Consider the following 22,539-nt stretch of genomic DNA (forward strand, 5'->3'; position numbering starts at 1 on the left):
GCTGCCAGCTCTGGGTTGTATGACTTTGTTTAATTGCTGCTTCCAATCGCGCAAATGTACATGCATGTGGGTATACCCTCTTTTCCAGAAGTCTTGGCAGCCGCATTGAGTGCATGCACTGATGCGTGAAACGCTTCGCCATGCCCTTTTCGGCTTCAGCGTGGCTAACAGCAACAGTGCTTTCAAAAAACATTTATACCCTTATGTATACATTTACATATCCAATTTGACATGGTCTTCAATAAAAGAGATGGATAATCTCATCGACCAGATCTGTGTCCACGTGATCTCATATTTCCGCCGAGGCGCTCTCGGTCCCGAAGCCACCCTCGACGGAGCAACTTCGGACGGCCGAAGGCGCTCTCGGATTAAGCCTTTGCTTTGCACTTTCGAGTATCGAGCTATCCACCATAATAGCAGCGGTTAAAGTATTGTAGGAACAATTGTTGGTGGTGTGTAATAGTTTTTCGACTGCAAACAGGGCTCTCGAAGCAGGGGCGATTCTTGGACATTGATACTGGAGTATTTCCTCAATGTATAAATAGATCGACCAGTGCGACTCATTTTCTCATTTCCTCTTCTCCTCATTCTACATTGTCGACTTACACAATGGCATCTCGCCAACTTGTCTCCTTTTCAAAGACTCTCATAAATAGAACAATGGCAACTCAAGCAGCTGGAAAAGGAAGAGCCGCCGGCACAAAAGATTGGTCAGCTGCCCAGTATCTCAAGTTCGCTGAGCAACGCACTCGACCCTCGCGCGATCTTCTTGCTCAAGTGCCCCTGGCCTCTCCGAAAACTATCATAGACATTGGATGTGGTCCTGGCAACTCAACCGAGGTGCTTGCTAAGCAGTGGCCGAATGCCCAGATTTCGGGCATCGATTCATCGCCAAACATGATTGAAACGGCACGCAAAGCACTTCCCAATCTACAATTTGCTGTGGCAGATCTATACGACTATACCCCAGAAGGACCGGTTGATCTCCTCTTTTCCAATGCGGTTTTCCAATGGATCAAGTTCGAGGATCGAATGCCCATTATCAAACGGCTGATTGAGTCTCTAAAGCCTGGAGGCGTCTTTGCGTTTCAAGTGCCTGATAACTACACAGAGCAATCTCATGAAGCGATGCGTTCAGTGGCCGAAAATGGCCCTTGGTCAGAAACTCTGTCACGCCTGAAGCCATCTCTTGGGCCTTTCCAGACCCCTTTCGAGCTATACAACGAGTTGAAGCCACTGTGTTCATCAGTAGACATTTGGCATACAAACTACCAGCATCCGCTGGATGGCCATGAGGGCATTGTTGAATGGGTTAAAGGTACAGGACTGAGGCCATTCATTGATCCACTCAGTCCAGAGCAGAGGGAAGGGTTTCTGGCGGCGTATCTGAGCAAACTTGAAGAGCTTTATCCTTCCTGCGACGATGGATCAGTGCTATTGCGATACCCTCGTCTATTTTTGGTTGCCGTTCGTGCTTGAGGCAATCACATGGTGTTATTTATTTACAACCGTACATATAATCTATACAAGTATTATTCTATTTCAGTGTTGAATGCTAAACTTTTGCAAAAATTGAGCGATTCTTCCGAAATCTTGCAAACGCTACGAGCCCGACAGCCCCAAGCCCCATACATCCTGCATATGTTATCGCTGGCCTGTATGCTTGAAATCCGCTTTCTGTTCCGCCGTAGGCATCCAGCAGATATCCGGCAATTGGCGAACCCTGTTTTCGTAAGCAATTTGAAACGGACATGGAGATGCATTGGCGTCCTAGAGACTTACCATTAGATATCCACCACCCCAACCAGTAACAACCATGGCCATGGCCACAGATACTCTTTGGGATCCAAACACGTTACCCACTACTGTGGGAATAGTAGAGAAGAAGCCACCATTCGCGGCACCGTTGAGAACGACGAACGCAACTAACGGTGCAAGCGTAGTAGAGGCAGGCCACAAGGCTAGCATTGTGATGGCGTTGATCAATAGTGAAATCAATAATGCGTTGAGTGATCCGATTTTGTCGCACAGGAAACCGCAGAGTATTCTGCCTGCAGCCGACGACAGATTGAAGCCTGCTAAAAGACCTGCCCCAGTAGATGAAGACAAGCCGATTGATCGTCCGTAGAGCGGTATGAAGAACGCAGGAACAAGCAGGGGGAATGTAGCAACAGCGCCGGTAGCAAATATGATCACAAACTCGAGATCTCGGAAGAGGCGCCTGAATGAATGGTCAGTTTGGGCGTTATATTGAAACGTATCACGTCTTGAAGGTTATCTTACCACTCGATGAATCCCGCAGTCTTGACTGGTGAGCGCTCCCTCACCAACCATGCCGCCGGCAGACCAGTAAGCAGTGTCGCAAGTCCAAGTATACGATACGCCCAAGCAGTTCCAAGTCGTTGAATTACTGCGTCCAAGGCCAAGCTAATGATGGCTCCCCCTAACCCTCCTGCCGCGAATACGATGCCGTTTGCCAGACCTCTTTTCTTGCTGAAATATTGCGCTGGCGTTGCAGTTGCAGCCATGAAACACAAGCTCAGCCCTACGCCGAGCGAGACGCCAGACGTAACAAATAGTCCTGCAAGATTTTTTACTGTGAAACCACTCAGGATCTCGGATACACCCAGGATCAAGATGCCCAGCATGCCGGTCTTTTGCACCCCGATAGCCCTAATAACGCGCGCATTGATAATCGCCAGGAATGAGATGATAGCAACAGCTAGTGAGCCGACGTATGACAGAGTCGCAGGCGTCGAGAGACCTTTTTCCACGAGAGCTCCCTGAATCACTCCCCAGCTATATCCTGTCCCAACAAACTAGATTAAAATATCAGCATCACTGTAGAAGCTTCTTTTGATAATGCGGATCTTGTAATACGCATGGATATGCCGACAGCAATACTCACCCACCATGCGAGGACGGCACAGCCAGTGATAACGACCCAGCCATAACCTCCATCCGGCACCTCGGAATCTGCTAGGCGGGATGCCTCCAACACATCGTCGGATGATGAAGTTTGCGATTCGTTATGTAATACGCCATTATGAAACCGGTTATGGCCAGAGCTATTGGGTAGCGGAGGAAGTGGCGAGAGTTCAACCGCAGTGGTAGTCGAGGTTGTAATTGCCATTGCAAAGCTATTGCAGTCTACAACAACCTTGTAACACTACCACGTTATACCCAGACAATACCTCACAAACAGAGGTGGAGTTTTAGAGAGAAATACGCTTTAAGTACTATGATTCTAGAATCAATCGACTTTTTTCGTTATCGCGCCCTCTACTTGACAAGCTAAAAACCGGGGCCGAGTTTGTGGCGCGCCCTATATCAGAATAAGCATTGACAGCAACAAACGATAAGTCCCCACTATATGTAATCTAGAGGCCCTCATAGGCAGCGTGGAATCATTTTTTATTCTTTGCTTTTATACAAGGCCACTTCAGTGAGCCTATCAAATCATACCGCTAAATATATTGAAAATGCAGAAATACATTTAAGCCCACGTGTCTCCTCCATTAGCCCTGGAATGGCGTCTCGTATGGCCTCTCTGCCTGGGGAGTAATACGGGCAAGGTGTCTCCTCTGGCCATTCTCCCAGTCAACGAGAGCGCTGTGCTGAGTGACTCTGTTGTCCCAGACGACGACGGTCTTATCCTCCCACTTAACACGAGCCTGGAAGTCGGCACCCTGCGCCAGATGGTCGTACAGGAACTTGAGAATGGAATCGGATTCCTCCTTCTTCATTCCAACAATATCACGAGTGACTAAAAGCAAGTGTTAGTCGTCAAACGAGTACGATGTAAGGATGATATGAAATTTCAATATAACTTACACTGAGGGTTGACATAGAGAGCCTTCTCACCGGTGGCAGGGTGCGTTCGGACAACGGGATGAGAGTTGACAACAGGGTCTCGTCGCTTGATGCTGTTGCGAGCCGCAGCGGCGTTGACCTGCTCGATACCAGAGTGTGTGGCCTTGAGACCGTGCAGGCGCTCCTGGAAGAGAGGGCTGAGTCGCTTGTAAGCCTGAACGGCGTCGACGAAGATGGTGTCGCCTCCAGTCTCGGGCTTGTCCAGGATGTACAAGAAAGTGGTTCCGGGAGGCTGCTGCTCGTATGAAACGTCAGAGTGCCAGGCCACAGAGCTGGTTCTGGTCTTGAAGTAGTCCAAGTGGCCCTTGTCGTTAACGCCGCGGTGGACGAGATGAACCTCTGGGTAACCCTCAGGAGAGCCAGAGGTAGGGTGGATGTGGTGTCGTCCAAAGTATCCGCCAAACTTGAGCGCATCGGCGATTGAAAGATCGGCAAAGTCCTGGCCTCGGAAGGCGACGACCTTTCGCTTGGCGACGTAGTGAGCCAGCTCATCTTTGCCAGCATCGGTAAGTGAGGAGAGCTGAATGCCTCTCACTTCAGAGCCGATGGAGGGAGTGAGCTCTGTGACCTGGACGCCGCTGGGAAGAAGGTTGGGATAGGAGGTATCGGCATCCTTGCCATGCTCATAGTGCTCAAAGGGCTGCAGAGGGGGATATTGCTGTGCTGGGTTCCATGTGGGAAGATAGTGAGGGTACTATATGTTGCGTATAAGTACGAGATCTATATCATGGCCAATGGTGGCAAGATTGAAAAGGCCGAGGAGATCGATTCACTCACCGTAGCAGCAGGGCCGTCGGTCTTGCCCGCCTCAGCATCCTTATCGATGTAGGTCAGATCAATCTCCTTGTACTGTCCAAGATCCAGCTTGTAGACAGATGCCGGAACCGGTCCGGAGTTGGTGGTGGTGGCGGTTTCAACCAATGCGGGAGCCATTGTGGTTTGATATGTGGTGCTATTCTCGTCACTTGGACAGTAATACTGAATGGCAATAGTGAAATTCAAATCGCATCAACCTCACAAACTCGTCGGATACTGCCCTTTTATACTTACCTTACCTCAGTACAAATTGCCCAACCAGCGTCTCTTCCCCTCTCTTGTCGCGGCCCATCGGCCACCACCTCGCATCGGCATCGGGCAACCCCACCCCCACAATTGCATGCATCGCGAACTCTATGGCGAATTGACGAATCATCCAATCATCCCGTGTAAGACCTGTCTGATCTTCGGATTTACCATCCAGGAGATGGATCTTGTTAAAGAATACTTTGGCTGTCAGCGGCGGCTTACCAAGCACATCGGTACCGCACTACCGGATATGATCTGGACAGTGTTGATGCTATTGATAGTGCGAATCACGCCATTCACCTCATACAGTGCAGCCGCTGCAGCAATTGCACGACCGCGAAGCACGCAATCTTAGGTTTCTTCGTGGCTGGTTTTGTTTCCATGCCAATTCCCCAGTTATCTAATTACAATTGCTGTGACTCCCCCGATTGCGGCAGCGGGTCATCGCGAAACGGATCTCGTCATGTCTCATATTAGAACTAGCATTGCGTTCGCATATGGCACCCAAAAAGGTAAATCGAATGACAAATCTGATACTGAGATTTTGAGTCATTTGTGTGGACTTTAGTTTTCAGCTGGTGTTGCTAAGTGTTTGGAATGCGAATCGGCAGCGGTTTACTTCAATCATGACCATATCTTCAAGGTAGGCATCTGGTGATGTAATCGACGGTGAGGCGGCAGATTTGCCGGGAGCCGTGCAAACCAACTACGGGCACAGTTTCTTGTGATAGGTAATTACAAAATGGAAGCTTTACTACATTATGAGTGTAATGGCTCAATTCGCCAAGGGTCAAAAATGAGTGACCAGTTTGCTGCTTCTTTAACGATAGCATGGGTTCAGGTAGGCCCACAAGGTTGCGAAGACGGAGGTCCGCGTTATCAGAGAATCCTGCATAAATGCGCATCGAATAAGGCTTTTTCGAATCAGATGATTTTATCCTATCTAATGGTGCTCTTCAGGTGCTCTTCAGGTGCTCTTCATTCCCTCATTTAGCTAATGGATGACGAACTCTTCTGCTTCCCTACTCCGTGTAACAGTATTCGCACGTGCGGCTGCTGTTCATCTCTTCATGTAGGGCTCAGCTGATATCGCTGAAAAGGGCATAAACAATCTTGCTAATATACTTCAAGACGGTGCAATTCATCTATATACTGCGTCACTGAAACTGAAAACTCAACAGTAATCCTCTAGCTCTATAAGGCGATGCACATAGATTCCAAAGCTTAGAACTCCTCACCAAGAAGATCTCTAATATATAGGCGAAATGCAGTATATCCCGTAGTAACTGTTGTCATATACCCAATCCATCCAAGTACGAGACTGTCAACTCACTTATGACACTAGAGCAGGAAATTGGAGCCATAGATATGCGAAAACAGCAAGTGGCCCGGCTAATTGGACATGCCCATGCATCATTCCGCCCGCTGGATGATTGCGCCGAATGCCGACTTTACCCACTACAGCTTTAAGTCATGATGATTGGAAGAACGTAGAAGTCCAGCTATGCAATAAGCCTATGCTTGATGTGCGCACAATATCCGACCGATGCCAAAACGTGGTTCACTAGCCGACCACGCAAATGAATCCCTAGCTCATTAAGATCAGATCAAAAGATGTCGTTATATAATACCGGAAAGCAGCTATTGTATCGGATATAGCACTAAGGCATAGCTTTGAGTGAGCAATCATCCATCACCTTCTTTTATAAAGTGCTTGGAACGGTTACAAGGAATGTATGTGCCGTAAATTCTACTCGAACAGTACACGGATATAAGCTCATACAAATCTTAGTCGCTTTTACAACTCAGAAGACGATTTTATTAAAGGGAAAGCGGTTGCAGTAGCAGTCATCACCTATGACATGTTCAATACTATAGCGAGTAACCCCTTGTATATGATATGTATAATAAGGCTGTGGTTTTGTTTATGCAAATATAAACATCTAAATAAAGAGCTCCAATATTTTCATTGTTACTCATCCGCAAAGAGTGAACCGTTGAGATACTTGAGGCCAGTATCGACCGCAACGGTGACTACCTTCTTCCCAGGCCCCAGCTCCTTAGCCAGTTGTATAGCAGCAAAAATATTTAAGCCAGACGAAGTTCCAACCAGCAGTCCTTCTTCTTTCGCAAGGCGGCGACACATAGCACGGGCTTCTGCCTCAGGAATGGCACGAGCCTCATCGTACAACGAACTGTCAAGATGCGGCGGAATAAGTCCAGAGCCAATGCCTTCAACGCCATGGCTTCCCTTTTCGCCCTTGGTGATCATTGGTGATTCTGCAGGCTCCAGCACTACTGTTTTCGCGGAGGGATGTTTCAACCTCAGGGAGCTAGCTACTCCAGTGAACATGCCTGCAGTGCCGACAGCGCCACAGAATCCATCAATACCATCGCTGAGTTGTTCAACGAGTTCTTTTCCAATCTTGCCATAGCCAACCAAAGCGTCGGCATTACGGAATTGGTTGGTATAATAGTGGCCTTCAGCTTTGCTCAGCTCCTCTGCACGGCGCACCATTGACGGAATGAGATCACCAGTGACTTTTCCTGTAGGGCTGTGCACAATATCGAGTTCGGCTCCAAACGTGGTCATTGTGCGTAGCTTTTCAACTGAAAAGGCATTTGAAGACACAGCCAGAAATCGATATCCCTTGGCGGCACAGACAAAAGCCAGCGACGATCCTGTGCTGCCGCCGGTGGCTTCAACAATTGTCATGCCCGGTTTCAAATCTCCACGTCGTTCTGCCTCTTCTACCATCGATAGAGCCATGCGGTCTTTGTAGCTTCCTGTTGGACCGAAAAATTCCAACTTGACATACACCTCTGCGGCGTCCTTTGGCACAACATGGTTGAGGCGCACCACTGGGGTGTTGCCAATGGCGTCCAGGACGCTGTTGACAGGTTTAGGAGGAGCGAAAGTCATATTGTGAAATGTTGAGGAAGCTTTGTGGAATGAAAATTATAAAAAAAAATTGGTGGTGTGCCATAAGTCTATAAGGCGCGGCATAGTTGGAAAAGATGGGTATACTTACCATTTATGGTATTTCCTATCGCCCTAGAAAACCAAAAACAATATACCGATTTTTTAGACTAAGACCTAATGACTCTAACATTGCAACTCCTCGGAGGCTAGAACGGACCATATGCCGCTGAATACCGGGCATGGAGCTAATGCTGCTCTCCACTATTGAAACTACATCCAGCGCCCTACTATGACACGATCCCCCAAATCTTATGCGCTGCTCTTGACCAGTGTATTTACATGGAACCAGTTTATTGGCCATACGTGTGCTTCGTTTTGTATTATGAAGAGGTTTAATAACTTCTCGTGCATTTGACACCGACTAGGCTTATAGTTTAATCTACATGTAGTTATGAATATATAATGTCTTGAGTTGCAGCGATAGAGATTGAGAAATGAAACAATTTCGAATAGATCAGTTACTAAAAGCCTATACATGTGAATTTAGCATGGTCTAATGCAATCTTTATTTTTAAACCGTATTTGGTGAGATGTGTCATTCGTTTCTTAGCTTCCGTAGATCGGTTAGGAATAGAATCATTCCATTTACTCACATACATAAAACATTATCACGTGCAGTTCATGGGAATAAACTATCCCTAAGAAGACCACTAGCCGCCTACATAGCCATGGGTGTAGAATACAGTACATGGTTATGACTCATATAGTCCATATATGTGAGGCTGAAGGTCCAGCATTAACTCTGGATCGGGACATGAATTGCCGTCCGGTACCACGCAGATTATATCCTAGAATCCCAGTAACTGAAGTTTCTGGTATATATCAATACGAACATAGTTTCAAAGACTTTTATTCTATCTAAAAATATCTATTTTTAAGGTAATATCGGAAAAGTGCAGAACCATAGTCCCAGCAATTCTTTCTACAAATGCATCCTACGGCACCGAGCATTTTCGCTTTATTCTCTGCAATCGCAACATTCCTTTTCTTAAAAGATTTAATATTAATGATGAGAAGCTATTCTTAATTATCTATCTATAAATACACTTAGGCTTTATGTTGAAGTCTTCAACAGACTATGTTTCGTAGCAGCGAAAAGTAATTACTAATTAATATTATAATTTACACAATCCGATGTGGTCATCATATACTTGCCGAGTTATTATACCTTACGTTACCTAGTAATGAGCACTGCGTCATGAGCCTTCTTCAAATTGCTGTTGGCCACGCTCCTCCTTGTTGAGTGATAATTCTTCCGTGCCTAGAGAAATCAAGAATCCTAGGCCACCAAGGCCAGTCATGGTGTAAAAGATTGCTCTGAAAGCATCCAAATATGCTTTCCGAATTAAGAGCAATATATCCGATGGTATATCAATTATCCTTAATTTCGGGATGAATTCGACGGCCGTGTTTGCGTTTCCAAGTACCTGGAGATTGGCAGGCAGATCGGGAATAATTTTGGAGATAGAAGGCCCAAACACGTTACTAAAGATGGTCGAGCTGATAGCTAGTCCTGTGAGGCCGCCAAGCAAGCGACAAAACATAAGCAGGCCAATAGCGACACCAGTATCGTCGATTCTAGAGACGCTAGCTTGCATAGGCAGCTGAGGTACTCGAAGGAGAGCACCAATACCATATCCCCACACGACAGGGATACTGTATTTCATAGCCGTGGATGAAGACTCGCTGAGTAGAGATAACAATCCTGTTCCCACGGTTAAGATGATCCAAGATAGCCACATGGCCCATCGATAACCCTTGAGAGGGCCAACCAAGGCCGCAGATGAGCCAGCAGCCAAGACAGAAATAATGGATGTAGGAAGCAGTGACAACGCAGAATGAATGAGAGTCTCGCCTGCTACAGCCTGGTAGAAGAATGGGAGATACTGCATGAGAGTAAACAGTAGCATTCCATGAAAGATTGCTCCAACTAGCGTCACTGAAGCAGTTCGTGAATAAAAGATGCGATGCGGAATGATAGGTCTCAGCGGCTTGGATTCATACCAAGCAAACACTATGAGACCAAGGCCGCCCACCATGAAAGGGAGCAAAGTCTTCCATGACCGCCACGAATAGAGCGTTCCTCCCCATGTAAGTGGCAGCACAAATAGTGTACACGCTGAAGTGAAAATCGCCATTCCTACCCAATCCAATTGTTTCGTCCTTTGCATCAGCGGCTTGTCGATTGGTTTCAACTTTAAGCAAAAGAGGATAAGTGGGTATGCGACGCCAATAAGGGGAAGATTTATCCAACCAATCCATCTCCAACTGGCATATTGGACGAGGACTGCAGCTAGAGATGGGCCAAGAATGCTCCCAACTGCAATAGGGATAGCCATGAGCCCCAGATAAACCGGTCGATCTTTGAGCGCAACCATATCAGCCACAATGATCTCGCTAAGAACATCCATGCCTCCGCCTCCTAAACCTTGTATCAACCGCCCACTGATTATGGCAGGCATATTAGGTGCGAGCCCAAAGACAATAGATCCAACGGTGAATAAGAAAAATGCAATTTGGAAAAGAGGTTTGCGGCCATATAAGTCAGACATGCTCGTATACAACGGCTGTGTGATGACGGTCGCAAGAAGAAAGGCGATGCCAGCCCAGAAAGACTGAAGCGTTGTGCCATGGAGCTGCTCAGCAATGGACTAGAGAAGTTAGCAACAAATCTCGATGGAAGGGGCCTACTTAAGTTGGTAGCTTACGGGAATTGCTACCGAAAGACTGGTAGAGTCAAGAGAGAAAATGAAGCAAGCAATGTTGATAGCGAAAAAGGCGAGGTAGAAATTGATCGGCTTTTTCGTCGTCGGTTGTCTAACAGTGGCCTCGTTATCAACGCCTACTTCACCCGCAACGTAGACGCTTGTGGAGGCCTCTTTTGTGCCATTGTTATCGCAATGCGCTACTCCTTGGGGTATAGGAGATATTCCAGCATGCGAGGAAGCACTTAGTCGTGGCTCAACTAAACCCATAGGGCTGCCGTCTATCATTGTCAAAAGTTTGCCAAACGAGTGCGCATTGAAGTTGTAGAAAAGCTGTTGACTAGCGAGACCGAGGATGTTACGTTATTAGAAAGCTCAATGATAACAAAATTATGCTTGACACAGCTGGAGATGGATAAACTGTAGCTTGAGTCTAGGGTTCAACTATTGTCGAACGGTCAGTCATTGTACCCGTTGCAACTTCTAGCATGGACGCAATTTCTATAGAGTCTTGCAATTCGGCGGTCTCTTGAAGAAAAGGATTGGTCACAGAAACAAAACAAAACAAACAAAACAAAACAGTGGGGAGTGCACGTGCTGTTAGGCAGACAGTCTGGTTTGTGAAATCTCTCCAGGTGCACTATTTATAAGCGTAAGCATAAGCATCGGGTTTCGGTTATTGGAAAGCTCCCGATCCATACAGTTTACTTCCAATGTTAAGGAATTCAGAGATGTCGGAATATTTACAGGCGAATAGGTTTAATACGTCGAGTTAAATTTTAACTCTACTAAAAATTCGATTTACCAAACCTCGACTTACACTTATCAAGTCTCTCTAATATTATCATTTGCCTTGTGGCTTCTTCTAGTGGTAGATCTTAAACCTTTGATATAAAACATCATAGTTTATTACACTTCTTATTTGTCTTTTATAAATGAGTTTGTGAATTACAATAGCTTATAATTAATTAAACGGCTTATTAAGGGTTATCGCTCTATAACACCAGCGCAAATGACAAAAGCAACGATATGGAGTCTCTGTTCCGTCGTAGGGTAGACGGCGCCACTCGGATAGCTCCGATCTGGAGATCGCTGAAGTGGGTGTCTATTAATGTAACTCTGTGAGTTGTCTCTGAAAAAAGTACAATAAGCGCATAACCTTATATAGGGATATAAATCGTGGCGAAAATTGCCATGGCTCCCATTGCCCACAGGATTTTATCTAAAATGGTTTTATCCTAACAATTATGGTTATAGCCTTGGGGGAAAAAAAAACATACATTTACAGTCGACCAGCGCCAATGGTTATCCATGGAAAGCTGTTGAGGATATCCGATTAACAGTGATAAATGCCATGACAATTTAGCTCGGAATTGCCAAAGAAAAAAATTATCTATGATAAATATCAGCAAAAAGATAAAATCTTTGGTTGGACTTGAGGGGAATTGAACCCCTGACCGTTCACATGCGAAGCGAAAATCATACCCCTAGACCACAAGCCCATTTTCTTACATAATCGCATGCAAATGAAAATGATACGGCCTCGAACGGATTCCATCTCACGATGTAAAAAAGCTGGAAAAAATTGCAAAAAGAATGGACCCGAGGGGAATTGAACCCCTGACCTTTCACATGCGAAGCGAAAATCATACCCCTAGACCACGAGCCCATTTATATGCCTGAATGAGCTCAATTATGGTTTATGCAGTGTATGTGGCAGGACTGATCGACGCAAAGACATTCTCGTCGAAATCAACTCCATACTGTAAATTGATAGATGAAACCCATCATAGAAAGAGTACGAATAGGTGCAGATATACTTGCACGCGTATGTTGTAACTATTTTCCACAGTACGCACTGCGATTTCCTGTTGTAGCGTATAAATATGCCCGTCTTGAAGATCGCCAGTGCCTGACTCAATCAGTAGGTGCTCTGCACAGCTCTTTTATACATGCCGCATTGAGTACTTGTGACGTAGCACAAAACTTCCAAAAGAACAATCAAGCATGCTACATTAACCTTCAATTTAAAGGACCGATATACGATCGCCGGTAGCAATGCCGGATGTGACTTGACCGGGTCTCACGCATAGCCAAGACTCCCATGAAGCCAGCGCGTCTCCACACGGCTTACTCCTGACTAGCAGCTAGCCTCATAGTGCAAAAGATCGTTATGAGCAAGGTTAAGGCAAAAAAGTGAGCTTAAATGTTTGTTGAGCCTTCCACACAGCGTGTTTCGAAAATCGCGGTGGCCTTCCTGTTTTAGTATCGCTTGATCGTCAGGTAGGCGCCTCCTTAGGAAGCTCCGAATAGTAATACGAAGTATGACACCGCGTTTTGAATGCGCGAGGCAGGTTTCAAAACCTTCTATTACGGCAAATAGCTGTTTTGTATGGGGTAATTGTATTATATTAGCATGGGCCTCGGTCAATGAGAGGATGTTTTAAGGTCGGCAGATGCGACAGCTCAAGGGTTGTTGAGTAATACATCAATAGCAATGAATTGTTTCCGTAGAGCAACATATAAAGTACAACCCTCTGCTACTCTCTTCCTTTTATTCTTTCCCAAGAGCCATCTCATTTTCAGCAATTTCTTCTAATTCTTTTTCGCACTTCCCTGATATTTCATAATGCAACCTAATACTCTCCTGACTATCGCCGCTCTTGGTGCCGTCACATCGGCTTTCGATCTCCCAGATAACTTGAGACAAATATATGATAACCATCGGGTAGATAGCCTCTTCTCTGCAAATCTGGTCATCTCTAACATCATGCCCTTTAATAGTCCGGTAACTGTCAAAATGCTCTATCCGATGCCTTCGAAGGCGGCGCGGTCTACTGTGGCGATATCCCAAATGCTATCTTCCTGAAGGGATCCGGCGGCAACTACGATAACATGGACATTGACTGCGATGGCGCCAATAACTCTGCTGGTGCTTGCTCAAATGATCCCAGCGGCCAAGGTGAGACAGCATTCAAGGATACTGTCCAGAGCTTTGGCATTGATGACTTGGACGCCAACATTCACCCATATGTTGTGTTCGGAAATGAGGGCGGCAATCCTTCATTTTCGCCCGAACAGTTTGGAATGCAACCTTTGAGTATCATGGCTGTCGTCTGTAACGACCAAGTCGTAAGTGCTTCTTACATACTCGGCCATTCTGCAAGAGCGGAAATAGTCCTAACTTCGAAACTAGTTTTACGGCATTTGGGGCGACACCAACGGCTTCACCTCCACTGGTGAATCAGCCATTTCCATGGGCAACCTCTGCTTCCCCAACGATGGCCTTACTGGTGATAACGGTCACGATCCCAAGGACGTTTTGTACATTGGTTTCATGGGCCAGCAGGCAGTTCCAGGTGCAAACGGCGCCAACTGGAGCGCTGAAAATACGGCGGACTTTGAGAACAGCATCAAGAGCCTTGGAGATAGCCTTGTCGCGGGTCTTCAGGCGTAGACAACGATACTTGTAATCCCACTTAATAATGAGTAGAGAAGCTTTAAAAGAGTTCACGGATATTCCCAAGTCAGATTTTGTATTTACTAGCGATATGTCGCCATTGCATAAAAGCTTTCAGCAAATCACCCCAGGCTGAAGAATTCTATTCTTGTCATTCAATTAAAAAGTCCAAGCTCCCTGGCTATTATGTCTGCTCCCTTTTCTCCAATAATGAGTGCCGTGTTGTTTGTATTGGCGCTGACATTCTCGGGTGCAATTGAGATATCTATACACAATAGTTAGCGTCCTGTTTAAAGCGAAGGCTGAATAGTACTTGGACTTGATGAAAACGGAGCTTACTTACCGCAAATCTTCAGCCCTACGGTGCCGTAAACGTTGAGATTCTTGTCCACAACGCCTCCCTTTTCCTTTGGCGCCATTTTGCAAGTTCCGATAGAATGCCACGTTGTTTCAATGTTGGATCGGATGAAATTTTCAATAGCTTTATCATCTTCCTTGGTATACTCAATAGGACGTAGCTTCTTTCTCTCTTCAAGAGATTTGAAGCCTTCTGCAACTTCACGGTTCTTTCGAAGACCGGCCTGGCTGCCTTCTGGAAAGCTTGGATGTCCCGAGGCAACTTCGCCGGTAACCGAGTTTACACGACGGAACATTTCTCGCTGCTTCTTATATGCCCAAACTTGCTTCGTCACATCAACACTCTTGGAGAAGAAACCGGTGTTGAAAGAAGGCGCGGCCTCGGGATCTTTGGAGGTGATGTGAATGTCGCCTCGGGCATATGGATATGCCGTGTACATACCGACAGAGATATACTGAGAAGGACCATTCTCTTGTTCTTCTGCCAAGGTCCTGTAGTCGCCCAGGTAAGAGCTAACGATTGCCAAGAGCATCAAGGGCCTTGTTTTCTGCTCTTTGAAGTCGCGATCCCAATGCTCTTGGAATTCTTCACCCAGCTGCGCCACTTCTTCCTCCGTTGGGCGGAACTTGGCTGCAATATCAACGCCGTTCCAGCCCAGAATTGGATTCTTCGTCTTGAGCGCCTCTTCAAAATCCAATCGGCCTCTATGCAAATCATCGAGTGTCTCATCAGGTTTCAGCGAGGTCTTGTAAGTATAAAATATCAGGTTATGATCTTGGTATTCCTCGCCAACACCTGGTACATCGGCGACGACAGGAATGTCAAGCTTCTTAAGAAGCTCAGCATTGCCAACTCCTGATCTCTCGAGAACAAGTGGCGTGCCGAGGGCTCCTGAAGACACTACCACCAGCCTTCTTGCTCTAATTACCGATGGCTCACTTTGAGTCAGATTGGTCATGGGCTGGTAGTCTGGGTTTGGCACCCATTCCACGCCCACAGCTCGGTTGCCTTCAAAAATGACGCGAGTGACCTTGCTCTCGAGCAGAAGATGAAGATTGGGATACTTCCCAGAAGCCATGAGAGGATGGACATAACGATGGGCCGTATCTTGCCGTTTGCCGTCAGGCGAAACGTAGCGAAGATATCGAGATATTCCATTGACAGACGTAAAATCCTGCAAATCGGTAATTTCAGGAAGGCCAATAGCCGCAGCACCGGCCATAAAATCATCTTGCACGCCTTTGGCACTATAAGAGCCGAAAGATACATTGATTGGGCCGTCGTGTCCATGTACAGACTTGTCCACTTCGGGATGGTCCAGGTGATATGTCTCTAGCTTTCTAGCAAATGGTATCAGGCTTTTCGCATCCCATCCTTCGGTTTTCCAAGAGTCAAAGTCGACCCCCGCAGCTAGTTATTACACCAATGTCAGCAAGCCCGTATTTCATCAATGGCGTCTTTGCTTCTAGTATTACCTCGGGTATACATCGTGAAATTGACAGAAGAGCCTCCTCCCAGCATGCCTCCTGAGGGCACTAGGGGCTCGCGGCCATTGAGATCCTCTGACTTGTTTCCTTTATATACAATTGTCGTTTTGGAACTTGGAGTAAGATGAGTGAGATATCTGGACGGATTGACAACATTGGGATCATTGAGGTTATTCGTGCCACGTTCGACAATGAGGATCGATAAGTTGGGATCTGCTTTAGCCAGTCGACCAGCGACAATGCAAGCAGCGGTGCCGCCTTGGGAATGTTAGATCTTAATATAGATGGCCATGTGAATTGGGATAGAGCGACGCACCGCCAGCAATTATAACGTCATATTCTGTTCCCGGTTTGTGAGTGGTCATGATGATTTTTCAAACAAGCGTTTTAGTTGATAAATTGCGATGCTGGGGGAGCTTGATTCCGTAGTACTAGGATAAATGAGATACGTCAGAGAGAAAGAAGCTGAAAACAAGCCACCACAAAGCAAATATATAAAAACACAGTGCCAGCACTTATTACCCCTCTTTGTGGCTCTGCATTACAGGTGAAATTTGGATTCATTGGCTGCATGCAAGTTCATGACTCTACACCCTGTGTCAATCCCTTTTCAGTAAGCCATGATAGGTTAAGGCATGCCTTATGCAGATGCCTGCACTTGCATCCTACGTCTTGGAATCCGCGATGAATTGGGGTAATATCAGTTGATATAACTGCGGGGTAAACTGTAGCTGAAACAATGAACCCAAGTGAGACAATTTCGAGGAGGGGTAGAAGGAGAGAACAATTTGTTTATACGGAAAAGGAAAATGTTGAAAGGGAAATGCTGAAAATAGGGTTGGCTTCAAGACCTGACTGGTGGGATATCTATAACTCAGTATCTACATGATTCCAAAACGTACATACTAACTAATAGCTGACGCTCTAGAATCGCTCCCACTAGTCTATAATCTTAAGCCAAACTTTAAAACACCCGACTTCAAAAAGCTGACTGTATTTTGCCATAGGATATTACCTAAGGGCTGTGTAATCCAGCATGCATGATTACATGTACCTTATAATTTCGAGGATGGCTGCGAAGGTGCTCGGCTTTGCGATCGGCAAATGGTGATTTCTATTAAGCTGCTAGTAGCCAAATTCATGTTATACATATTGCCTAAACCGTTGTCGCTTAGCAGCACATTGTATTTAAAGCAGTAAAAAAAAAAAAAACGCAACAGTCGTCTTACTTGGATGCGGGACAAAAACGCCCGCTGGCATTCATTCTAGTATGCACTATGGCAGAGTGCCCCAGAAATGACATTGACCTTTCCCCAAATATAAATACATGCCCTATTTCTCAGGACTGTCATGTTTCCCAATTTGGCCTATTTATTATGATTGAATTAATCCTAATAGCATAGTTCGCTTAATGCTTATCAGGCACTTGTGTAGCGGCGAGAATGTGTTAGAATGTTTACACAACCACTGAGAATATGCACCTAAATATGGACAGCCACGACTTTAAAGCAGAGAGTACCGGTCTCGGGCAGCATCAGTCATGCCAATGTCTCAAACTCTGAAATGAGCATCGAACACTCTCTTCCCAAAATGGAATGCCTGATAGTCTTGATTGGTTCGCGTGCACGCGCCCTAATAATCAGCTAACCCTTGACTCAGGTAGTATTTCATATTGAGATTACTCAACGCATTAATCATCATATTGCTTCTTGAATGCTACTGATTACGAAAGACGTAGATACAATATATACAGCAGAGAACCAAAGTATAACTCCATCTATTTTCCCAAGCGCACAAAAAAAAAAAAAAAAAAAAAAGTAAAGAAAAAGAAAAAAAGCTATAACTTTTTGAAATCTTTTATACTCTACTTCTCCCTCATCATTAAACTTTATGCATGCCTATTTGTCCGAGCGCTGCTGCTGCTGAGCCTCTTCGGTGTCAGAGTCAGAGGCCAAAGTCTGCTCGCCTGTGAGACGAGGATTGCGAATGGCCAGAGAAAACGCAATGAGAGGAATGCAAATGCAGATACCGGTGATTGTGAGAAGGCGCTGGATATGCTGGTAGGCATCGACAATGGCGTCTCTCTCAGGCGTGCCTGGAGGGTAGGGAAGGATAGCTACGAGAGGGTTGCCGTAGACTTCAGCCGCCAACGTGGAGTTGATGTTTGCCAGCCGGTTCTCCAGAGTCTTAGGGAGTAGCTGAGTCCACAAGGCTCCAGACACAGTATTTCCCAGAGCAGATCCGATGTTGTAAAGCGCCAAGTAGAGACCAGTTATGACGGCCAAGTTTTCATGCTTCAGGCCCACTTGGATGGACGCTTGAGCGGTATAAGGGAAGAGACCGCCAGCAACGCCCAGAACGACCTGAGCGCCAATGACACCTGCTCGGCTAGAGCCTGACACAGATCCACGGTAATGAATGAGCAATCCAAAAGCTACCATGAACAGACAAGTTCCCATAATGACGAAGATCTTAAGACGACGGACTTTGTAAACCACTATGCCGAGGAGGGCTCCAATAATGACGCTGACAAATGAGTACAGCGATGTAACGCGGGTCGCGGTGGTAATTGTGAAGTTGAATGCAACGACCAGGACGGTGTAAAGAAAGTCGCCCTGCATCGTCCACGCAAAGTTGAGGCAGATGGCAATGCCCATGGGAGCCCACACAGATCGGTCCTTCATGAGGGAAAAGGGAACCAGCGGGTGCGGAGCCTTGAGCTCCCAGTAGACAAAGAATGGGATGCAGCAAAAGCCAACGACAAGTGGTGCGATGATGTGAGCGGTGCGCCATTCGCTGTGGACTCCGCCAGCCAGTGTGAAGGGCACGAGGATGAGGGCGAACACGGCAATGAGAAGAATGATGCCAATGACATCCAGCAGCCAGAACAGCTCGATAATGAGGTTCTTGAATCCGAGAAGCTCAAAAGAGGAGCGGTAGTTGACGAGACGGCCCTGCTTCTTGGCACGATGTCCCACAAGTGAGAGGCTGATGATGAGCGGCAGGGCGCACACAGGATAGATGATGCACCACATGCCGATGCCCCATTTCCAGGTAGTGACACCCAGGACAGCACTGGCAATATTGCCGCTGCACCACGTGTTGATGATGAAGGGTAGTGCGGGGATGTAGCTGAAGAAGAGACGGGAGCGGGTGGACGTGATGTCGGCAATGATAACTTCAACCAGGAGCATGATCATGGTGTAGCCGACCTGGTAGATGACGTTGCCGCCGGCATAAGTCGCCATATTAGTGGCAGAAGCCTCGATCACCGTGCCGATGACATAGAAGAAGACTGAAACGCAAATCAGCTCAACACGGCCAAAGACATCGGCAATCTTGGCGGCCGTTGGCTGGGCCGCCGCCGCAATGACGGCACGGATGACATTGACGGTGGACAGTTGAGAGTGGCTGTCGAATGATCCTGTGGCATAGGGCTGGTAAGTGTATCTCAGCGTGCCATCAAGACCATAGCAGTAAGCGACGAGGAAGACGCTGAAGAAGATGAAATAACGATCAAGTGTGGTGATGGCGCCCGAGATGGCCTCGATACGGGAGACACCCGGCGACTTGATGTTCTTGACCAGGTCAGCAGCAGATTGGTCTGTGTTCTGCTCAGGGCTGTTGAAAACGACTGGATCAGCGGCCTTTTCCGCGTCACCGAGCGCGGGGTTGGTAGACATCGTGACGATGGTCAAATAACAAAGACGCAAAGAACAGCGATGATGGTGGCACTTGCAAGTGGCGTCGCGGAGATCTTCCCGAACCCAGCGCCTCTCTATTTGTCAGACCAGAGAGACAACGAGACCAAGATAACGCCGGTTAGTGATCAGCAACGATCGCACAAGACCGGATTCTCTTGAGCAGTTCCGGATGCGGACTTGGATGCTTGTGCATGTGCATATGCAAGCGAGAAACAGGGGGAGCCCTCTCGGTTTCTACGGCCGTGGTACAAGTTATATATTCGTTTTCTAGCGTCTGCCCAAACGCGTCTGCCTGATCCGATCGATTAGATTAAGAGAGGCGAAAAAAATCGGCGCAATGGTGTCCCGAAAGAGTCAAGATGGAAAATTAGCTTGATCAATGGCTTTATCTGATGATCAGATTAAAGCGGGTCGAGATGGAGCACAGAGAGAAAAAAAAACTTCTTCTGGAGAGCCCGGCCAAAGAGGTCCATCGGCCGTCGCTGCCAAGTCTGGCTAATGAGGATTGCAATCCTGGTTTTGCGTGACACGACTCGAAGCCAGGGGGTCCAACAGAAGGGTTGTCTGTTTGTTAGCAGCCAATCGCGTAAAGAATCGCACAAAGAATCCGAATGCCGGACGGTGGTCCGTCCTCTGTATTACGAGTACGACAAGATGTTGGGATCCAAAGCATCTGTTGGTGGTGGCGAGGGAAACCAAAGGTTGAAATCGTGTTGCGAGCTCTCTTCCTAGGCGGTGGCTTGCGAGTGAGGAATGAAGCGACGAGAGAATCGAGAGCCACAGAGCAAAGTGTAACTTTAAAAGTCTTCAAACCATAGGTACGCATCAAGTACTGTACATCCACACAGGCGCTGAATTGTATATGTACTTTTTCGGTGCCTTTCCGCCGTTTTTGCATCAAGTGGCTTCTCGCCTACAGTCAACAACCTGGCGTAGCTTGGCATCCATCGCTCTCTGACTTATTCTCTTTCTCTTATACGGAGTACCCTTTTTCTATTAAAATTTTCTCCCAGCCCACTTCATCGCCAAGTCTCACCGAACAACAGGTCCATGGACCCAGGCCCTTCCAGCCTTCTTCCCAGAAGGATCCACACCCTGCCGGAGCCACGAAATGCATCTTGGAGGGGCGGCATGAGCGCATTTTCCCATCGTGGCGCTCAGTGGCGGCCATGAAGCTTCCATTGCTATTCCAGACACGAGAATCCATCAGAATCAAAACAGCCGTAGCAAAAGCCGCACTGAGAACAAGCCCATAGCAAACAGCCCATGACACAACAGCTCGAGCCTAGGCCACGTCGATACTGAGTTGGGGCGCGCTAGACAGTTTCTTTCTCGGAGCTTTTGGCGCCACAATAATCACTAGCGCCATGGCTCTTTTCGCATCCGGATCCGGAAGCTCTGCGATGGGCCGACTGAATGATTCGGAAGCTCTGCAGCTTGAGCAGAAATTAGCAAGGAGCGGTCCACAAGCCGAGACGACGAGGAATATGGTCCGATTGCCCGAAGAACCCATCATGGAAGGGCATTCATAGCCTATTCAGCAGCTATGCTGGCTTTGAACCTGCTGTCCCGGCAAAGTTCTTCCTGCACTGCATTTAACGACATGCACTTGCATATCGAAATAGAACGCGCGCGTCACCGCGTCTGAGAATCCTTGTAGAGAAGTTGCTTAGTTCCACATCTTACCATTGAAGAAAAGCTAACGGGATCAGCCGCTGGTACCTTAATCTGTGGCTTGCTTCGATGTGATACGGTACGTTGCCGATCGCCTTCCCAGGGAGGACAGGTGACCTGATGAATCAAGTTTAACTACTATGGCTGGCACTAGATTGTCACTTTGAATGTCACTATTATACCCATTCGCTGCCGTTTTGTTCATCGATTGGTTGCCCATAGTTAAGCATACGAGAAAACGTGATTTGAGTCCACCATGCATGCATGTTCCGGTGGCCCCTGCGAATTCGTGCTTGCGCCAATCATAGTCGGTTCCGACTGTGTTTTGGTAGTACGATAACGTATTTCTTTCTACTTGGTCCATATTTGAGATTCTTACTATCCAAGGCAAATCGCACAACAGTAACTGTTTCAGCCTGCATGGTCTATGTGCGGCTATTGGTAATATACGAATCGACTAATAATCATTCGAGATGGGAAATCCGGGGATTCAGCACTGACTAAGGTTGGAAACTTGCAATGAGCAATTGAATGGCCACGATATACCATGTCGGTGAGGCAGGAAATATTTTAGAATATAAGACATATTGGTCCTGGCTTGTCCGAAAGGGTTACTGCAATATTTATATACGCTTAGTCTTTTCTTTTATTAGGACACCCTGATTAGCATATGTTACGCGGTGGCGCTATTGCTTTCTATACTTAGAAAGTTGAACCTCCCGATACTTAAGCAATAAGGCGGCTATATCGGCATTCTCAGCTTGTACCGCGTTTCCTCTTTGCAGCACAGGTATGAAACTAATGCAGGAGATATCGAGGAGCATACGAGGCGCCCAATGGGGAATTTCTGCTTCCACAAGAAATACGATGTGATCTAAGTCACACTCTAATGCCAGTGCTGGGTACTCAACAAACCCGTTTGTTATCCATCCTCTAGCATCAGCATTAGCATAAAACTCTAGATGCCACAATTATTACCTTGATACATCTTTGCATACGTTACCAATATCGGCAGCTTGAATATGGTCGAGCCGTAGCCGAGCTCCCCCGAACTCACTGGATATGGGTTATTGCGTAATAGCCCTGATCTATGTCAGGTGTTAAAATCTGCCATATATGATCCTATCCACTCTATATATAGTCGTATTATACGAAAAATGGAAAGCTGTCTTCTTTATTTATTTTATTTTCTCTTCTCTCCTTCTCTGCCCTAGATTTGCTGAATACCTG

General features: G+C 46.7%; 8 protein-coding genes and 2 non-coding genes across 10 annotated transcripts; 2 read left to right on the forward strand and 8 right to left on the reverse strand.

The window, feature by feature from the left end:
- Positions 1-462: 462 nt before the first annotated feature.
- Positions 463-1,546, forward strand: TrAFT101_009540 (uncharacterized protein). The gene has a single exon (XM_024908114.2). The coding sequence runs from the start codon at positions 610-612 to the stop codon at positions 1,477-1,479; it is 870 nt and encodes a 289-aa protein (XP_024761522.2). The 5' UTR covers positions 463-609; the 3' UTR covers positions 1,480-1,546.
- Positions 1,547-1,555: 9 nt separating this feature from the next.
- On the reverse strand, positions 1,556-3,133 carry TrAFT101_009541 (uncharacterized protein; the record flags this gene model as incomplete). The annotated part of the gene is made up of 4 exons (XM_066128692.1): positions 1,556-1,723; positions 1,783-2,221; positions 2,284-2,819; positions 2,909-3,133. 4 exons carry the CDS (start codon positions 3,131-3,133, stop codon positions 1,556-1,558), a joined length of 1,368 nt encoding a protein of 455 aa, XP_065984812.1.
- Positions 3,134-3,282: 149 nt separating this feature from the next.
- On the reverse strand, positions 3,283-5,107 carry TrAFT101_009542 (uncharacterized protein). Its single transcript, XM_024908113.2, has 3 exons — positions 4,651-5,107; positions 3,835-4,567; positions 3,283-3,766 (listed from the first exon to the last, which is right to left on the reverse strand). The coding sequence occupies exons 1-3, from the start codon at positions 4,804-4,806 to the stop codon at positions 3,519-3,521; spliced, it is 1,137 nt and encodes a 378-aa protein (XP_024761520.2). The 5' UTR covers positions 4,807-5,107; the 3' UTR covers positions 3,283-3,518.
- A 1,731-nt stretch (positions 5,108-6,838) lies between these two features.
- Positions 6,839-7,905, reverse strand: TrAFT101_009543 (uncharacterized protein). Its single transcript, XM_024908112.2, has one exon. It carries the CDS (start codon positions 7,859-7,861, stop codon positions 6,911-6,913), a length of 951 nt encoding a protein of 316 aa, XP_024761519.1. The 5' UTR covers positions 7,862-7,905; the 3' UTR covers positions 6,839-6,910.
- Positions 7,906-8,943: 1,038 nt separating this feature from the next.
- On the reverse strand, positions 8,944-11,107 carry TrAFT101_009544 (uncharacterized protein). Its single transcript, XM_024905218.2, has 2 exons — positions 10,630-11,107; positions 8,944-10,572 (listed from the first exon to the last, which is right to left on the reverse strand). The coding sequence occupies exons 1-2, from the start codon at positions 10,912-10,914 to the stop codon at positions 9,118-9,120; spliced, it is 1,740 nt and encodes a 579-aa protein (XP_024761518.2). The 5' UTR covers positions 10,915-11,107; the 3' UTR covers positions 8,944-9,117.
- A 949-nt stretch (positions 11,108-12,056) lies between these two features.
- Positions 12,057-12,128, reverse strand: TrAFT101_009545. Its single transcript has one exon. It is a non-coding gene; the product is annotated as a tRNA-Ala (tRNA).
- Positions 12,129-12,223: 95 nt separating this feature from the next.
- Positions 12,224-12,295, reverse strand: TrAFT101_009546. Its single transcript has one exon. It is a non-coding gene; the product is annotated as a tRNA-Ala (tRNA).
- A 797-nt stretch (positions 12,296-13,092) lies between these two features.
- Positions 13,093-14,214, forward strand: TrAFT101_009547 (uncharacterized protein). Its single transcript, XM_024903884.2, has 3 exons — positions 13,093-13,354; positions 13,411-13,758; positions 13,823-14,214. Exons 1-3 carry the CDS (start codon positions 13,256-13,258, stop codon positions 14,081-14,083), a joined length of 708 nt encoding a protein of 235 aa, XP_024761517.1. The 5' UTR covers positions 13,093-13,255; the 3' UTR covers positions 14,084-14,214.
- On the reverse strand, positions 14,138-16,387 carry TrAFT101_009548 (uncharacterized protein). Its single transcript, XM_024900070.2, has 4 exons — positions 16,248-16,387; positions 15,920-16,189; positions 14,430-15,854; positions 14,138-14,351 (listed from the first exon to the last, which is right to left on the reverse strand). Exons 1-4 carry the CDS (start codon positions 16,294-16,296, stop codon positions 14,242-14,244), a joined length of 1,854 nt encoding a protein of 617 aa, XP_024761516.1. The 5' UTR covers positions 16,297-16,387; the 3' UTR covers positions 14,138-14,241.
- Positions 16,388-17,579: 1,192 nt separating this feature from the next.
- Positions 17,580-20,374, reverse strand: SIT1 (ferrioxamine B transporter). The gene has a single exon (XM_024909802.2). It carries the CDS (start codon positions 19,612-19,614, stop codon positions 17,830-17,832), a length of 1,785 nt encoding a protein of 594 aa, XP_024761515.1. The 5' UTR covers positions 19,615-20,374; the 3' UTR covers positions 17,580-17,829.
- Positions 20,375-22,539: the final 2,165 nt, after the last annotated feature.

The sequence above is a fragment of the Trichoderma asperellum genome, chromosome 6 (assembly GCF_020647865.1).
Source record: "Trichoderma asperellum chromosome 6, complete sequence".
NCBI classification, from domain to species: Eukaryota; Fungi; Ascomycota; class Sordariomycetes; order Hypocreales; family Hypocreaceae; genus Trichoderma; species Trichoderma asperellum.

What these genes read in the sequence shown, in the direction of transcription:
- TrAFT101_009540 (XM_024908114.2), top strand. Translation starts at nt 610, where the DNA reads ATGGCATCTCGCCAACTTGTCTCCTTTTCAAAGACTCTCATAAATAGA.
- TrAFT101_009543 (XM_024908112.2), bottom strand. Translation starts at nt 7,861, where the DNA reads ATGACTTTCGCTCCTCCTAAACCTGTCAACAGCGTCCTGGACGCCATT.
- TrAFT101_009544 (XM_024905218.2), bottom strand. Translation starts at nt 10,914, where the DNA reads ATGATAGACGGCAGCCCTATGGGTTTAGTTGAGCCACGACTAAGTGCT. An exon ending in GTCTTTCGGTAGCAATTCCC is followed by an intron (nt 10,573 to 10,629) that starts GTAAGCTACCAA and finishes TAACTTCTCTAG; the next exon opens with TCCATTGCTGAGCAGCTCCA.
- SIT1 (XM_024909802.2), bottom strand. Translation starts at nt 19,614, where the DNA reads ATGTCTACCAACCCCGCGCTCGGTGACGCGGAAAAGGCCGCTGATCCA.
- TrAFT101_009542 (XM_024908113.2), bottom strand. Translation starts at nt 4,806, where the DNA reads ATGGCTCCCGCATTGGTTGAAACCGCCACCACCACCAACTCCGGACCG. An exon ending in CCGACGGCCCTGCTGCTACG is followed by an intron (nt 4,568 to 4,650) that starts GTGAGTGAATCG and finishes CGCAACATATAG; the next exon opens with TACCCTCACTATCTTCCCAC. An exon ending in TCTCTATGTCAACCCTCAGT is followed by an intron (nt 3,767 to 3,834) that starts GTAAGTTATATT and finishes ACTTGCTTTTAG; the next exon opens with TCACTCGTGATATTGTTGGA.
- TrAFT101_009548 (XM_024900070.2), bottom strand. Translation starts at nt 16,296, where the DNA reads ATGACCACTCACAAACCGGGAACAGAATATGACGTTATAATTGCTGGC. An exon ending in TGACGTTATAATTGCTGGCG is followed by an intron (nt 16,190 to 16,247) that starts GTGCGTCGCTCT and finishes AACATTCCCAAG; the next exon opens with GCGGCACCGCTGCTTGCATT. An exon ending in CGTAGGGCTGAAGATTTGCG is followed by an intron (nt 14,352 to 14,429) that starts GTAAGTAAGCTC and finishes TATTGTGTATAG; the next exon opens with ATATCTCAATTGCACCCGAG.
- TrAFT101_009547 (XM_024903884.2), top strand. Translation starts at nt 13,256, where the DNA reads ATGCAACCTAATACTCTCCTGACTATCGCCGCTCTTGGTGCCGTCACA. An exon ending in AAATATATGATAACCATCGG is followed by an intron (nt 13,355 to 13,410) that starts GTAGATAGCCTC and finishes GCCCTTTAATAG; the next exon opens with TCCGGTAACTGTCAAAATGC. An exon ending in TCGTCTGTAACGACCAAGTC is followed by an intron (nt 13,759 to 13,822) that starts GTAAGTGCTTCT and finishes CTTCGAAACTAG; the next exon opens with TTTTACGGCATTTGGGGCGA.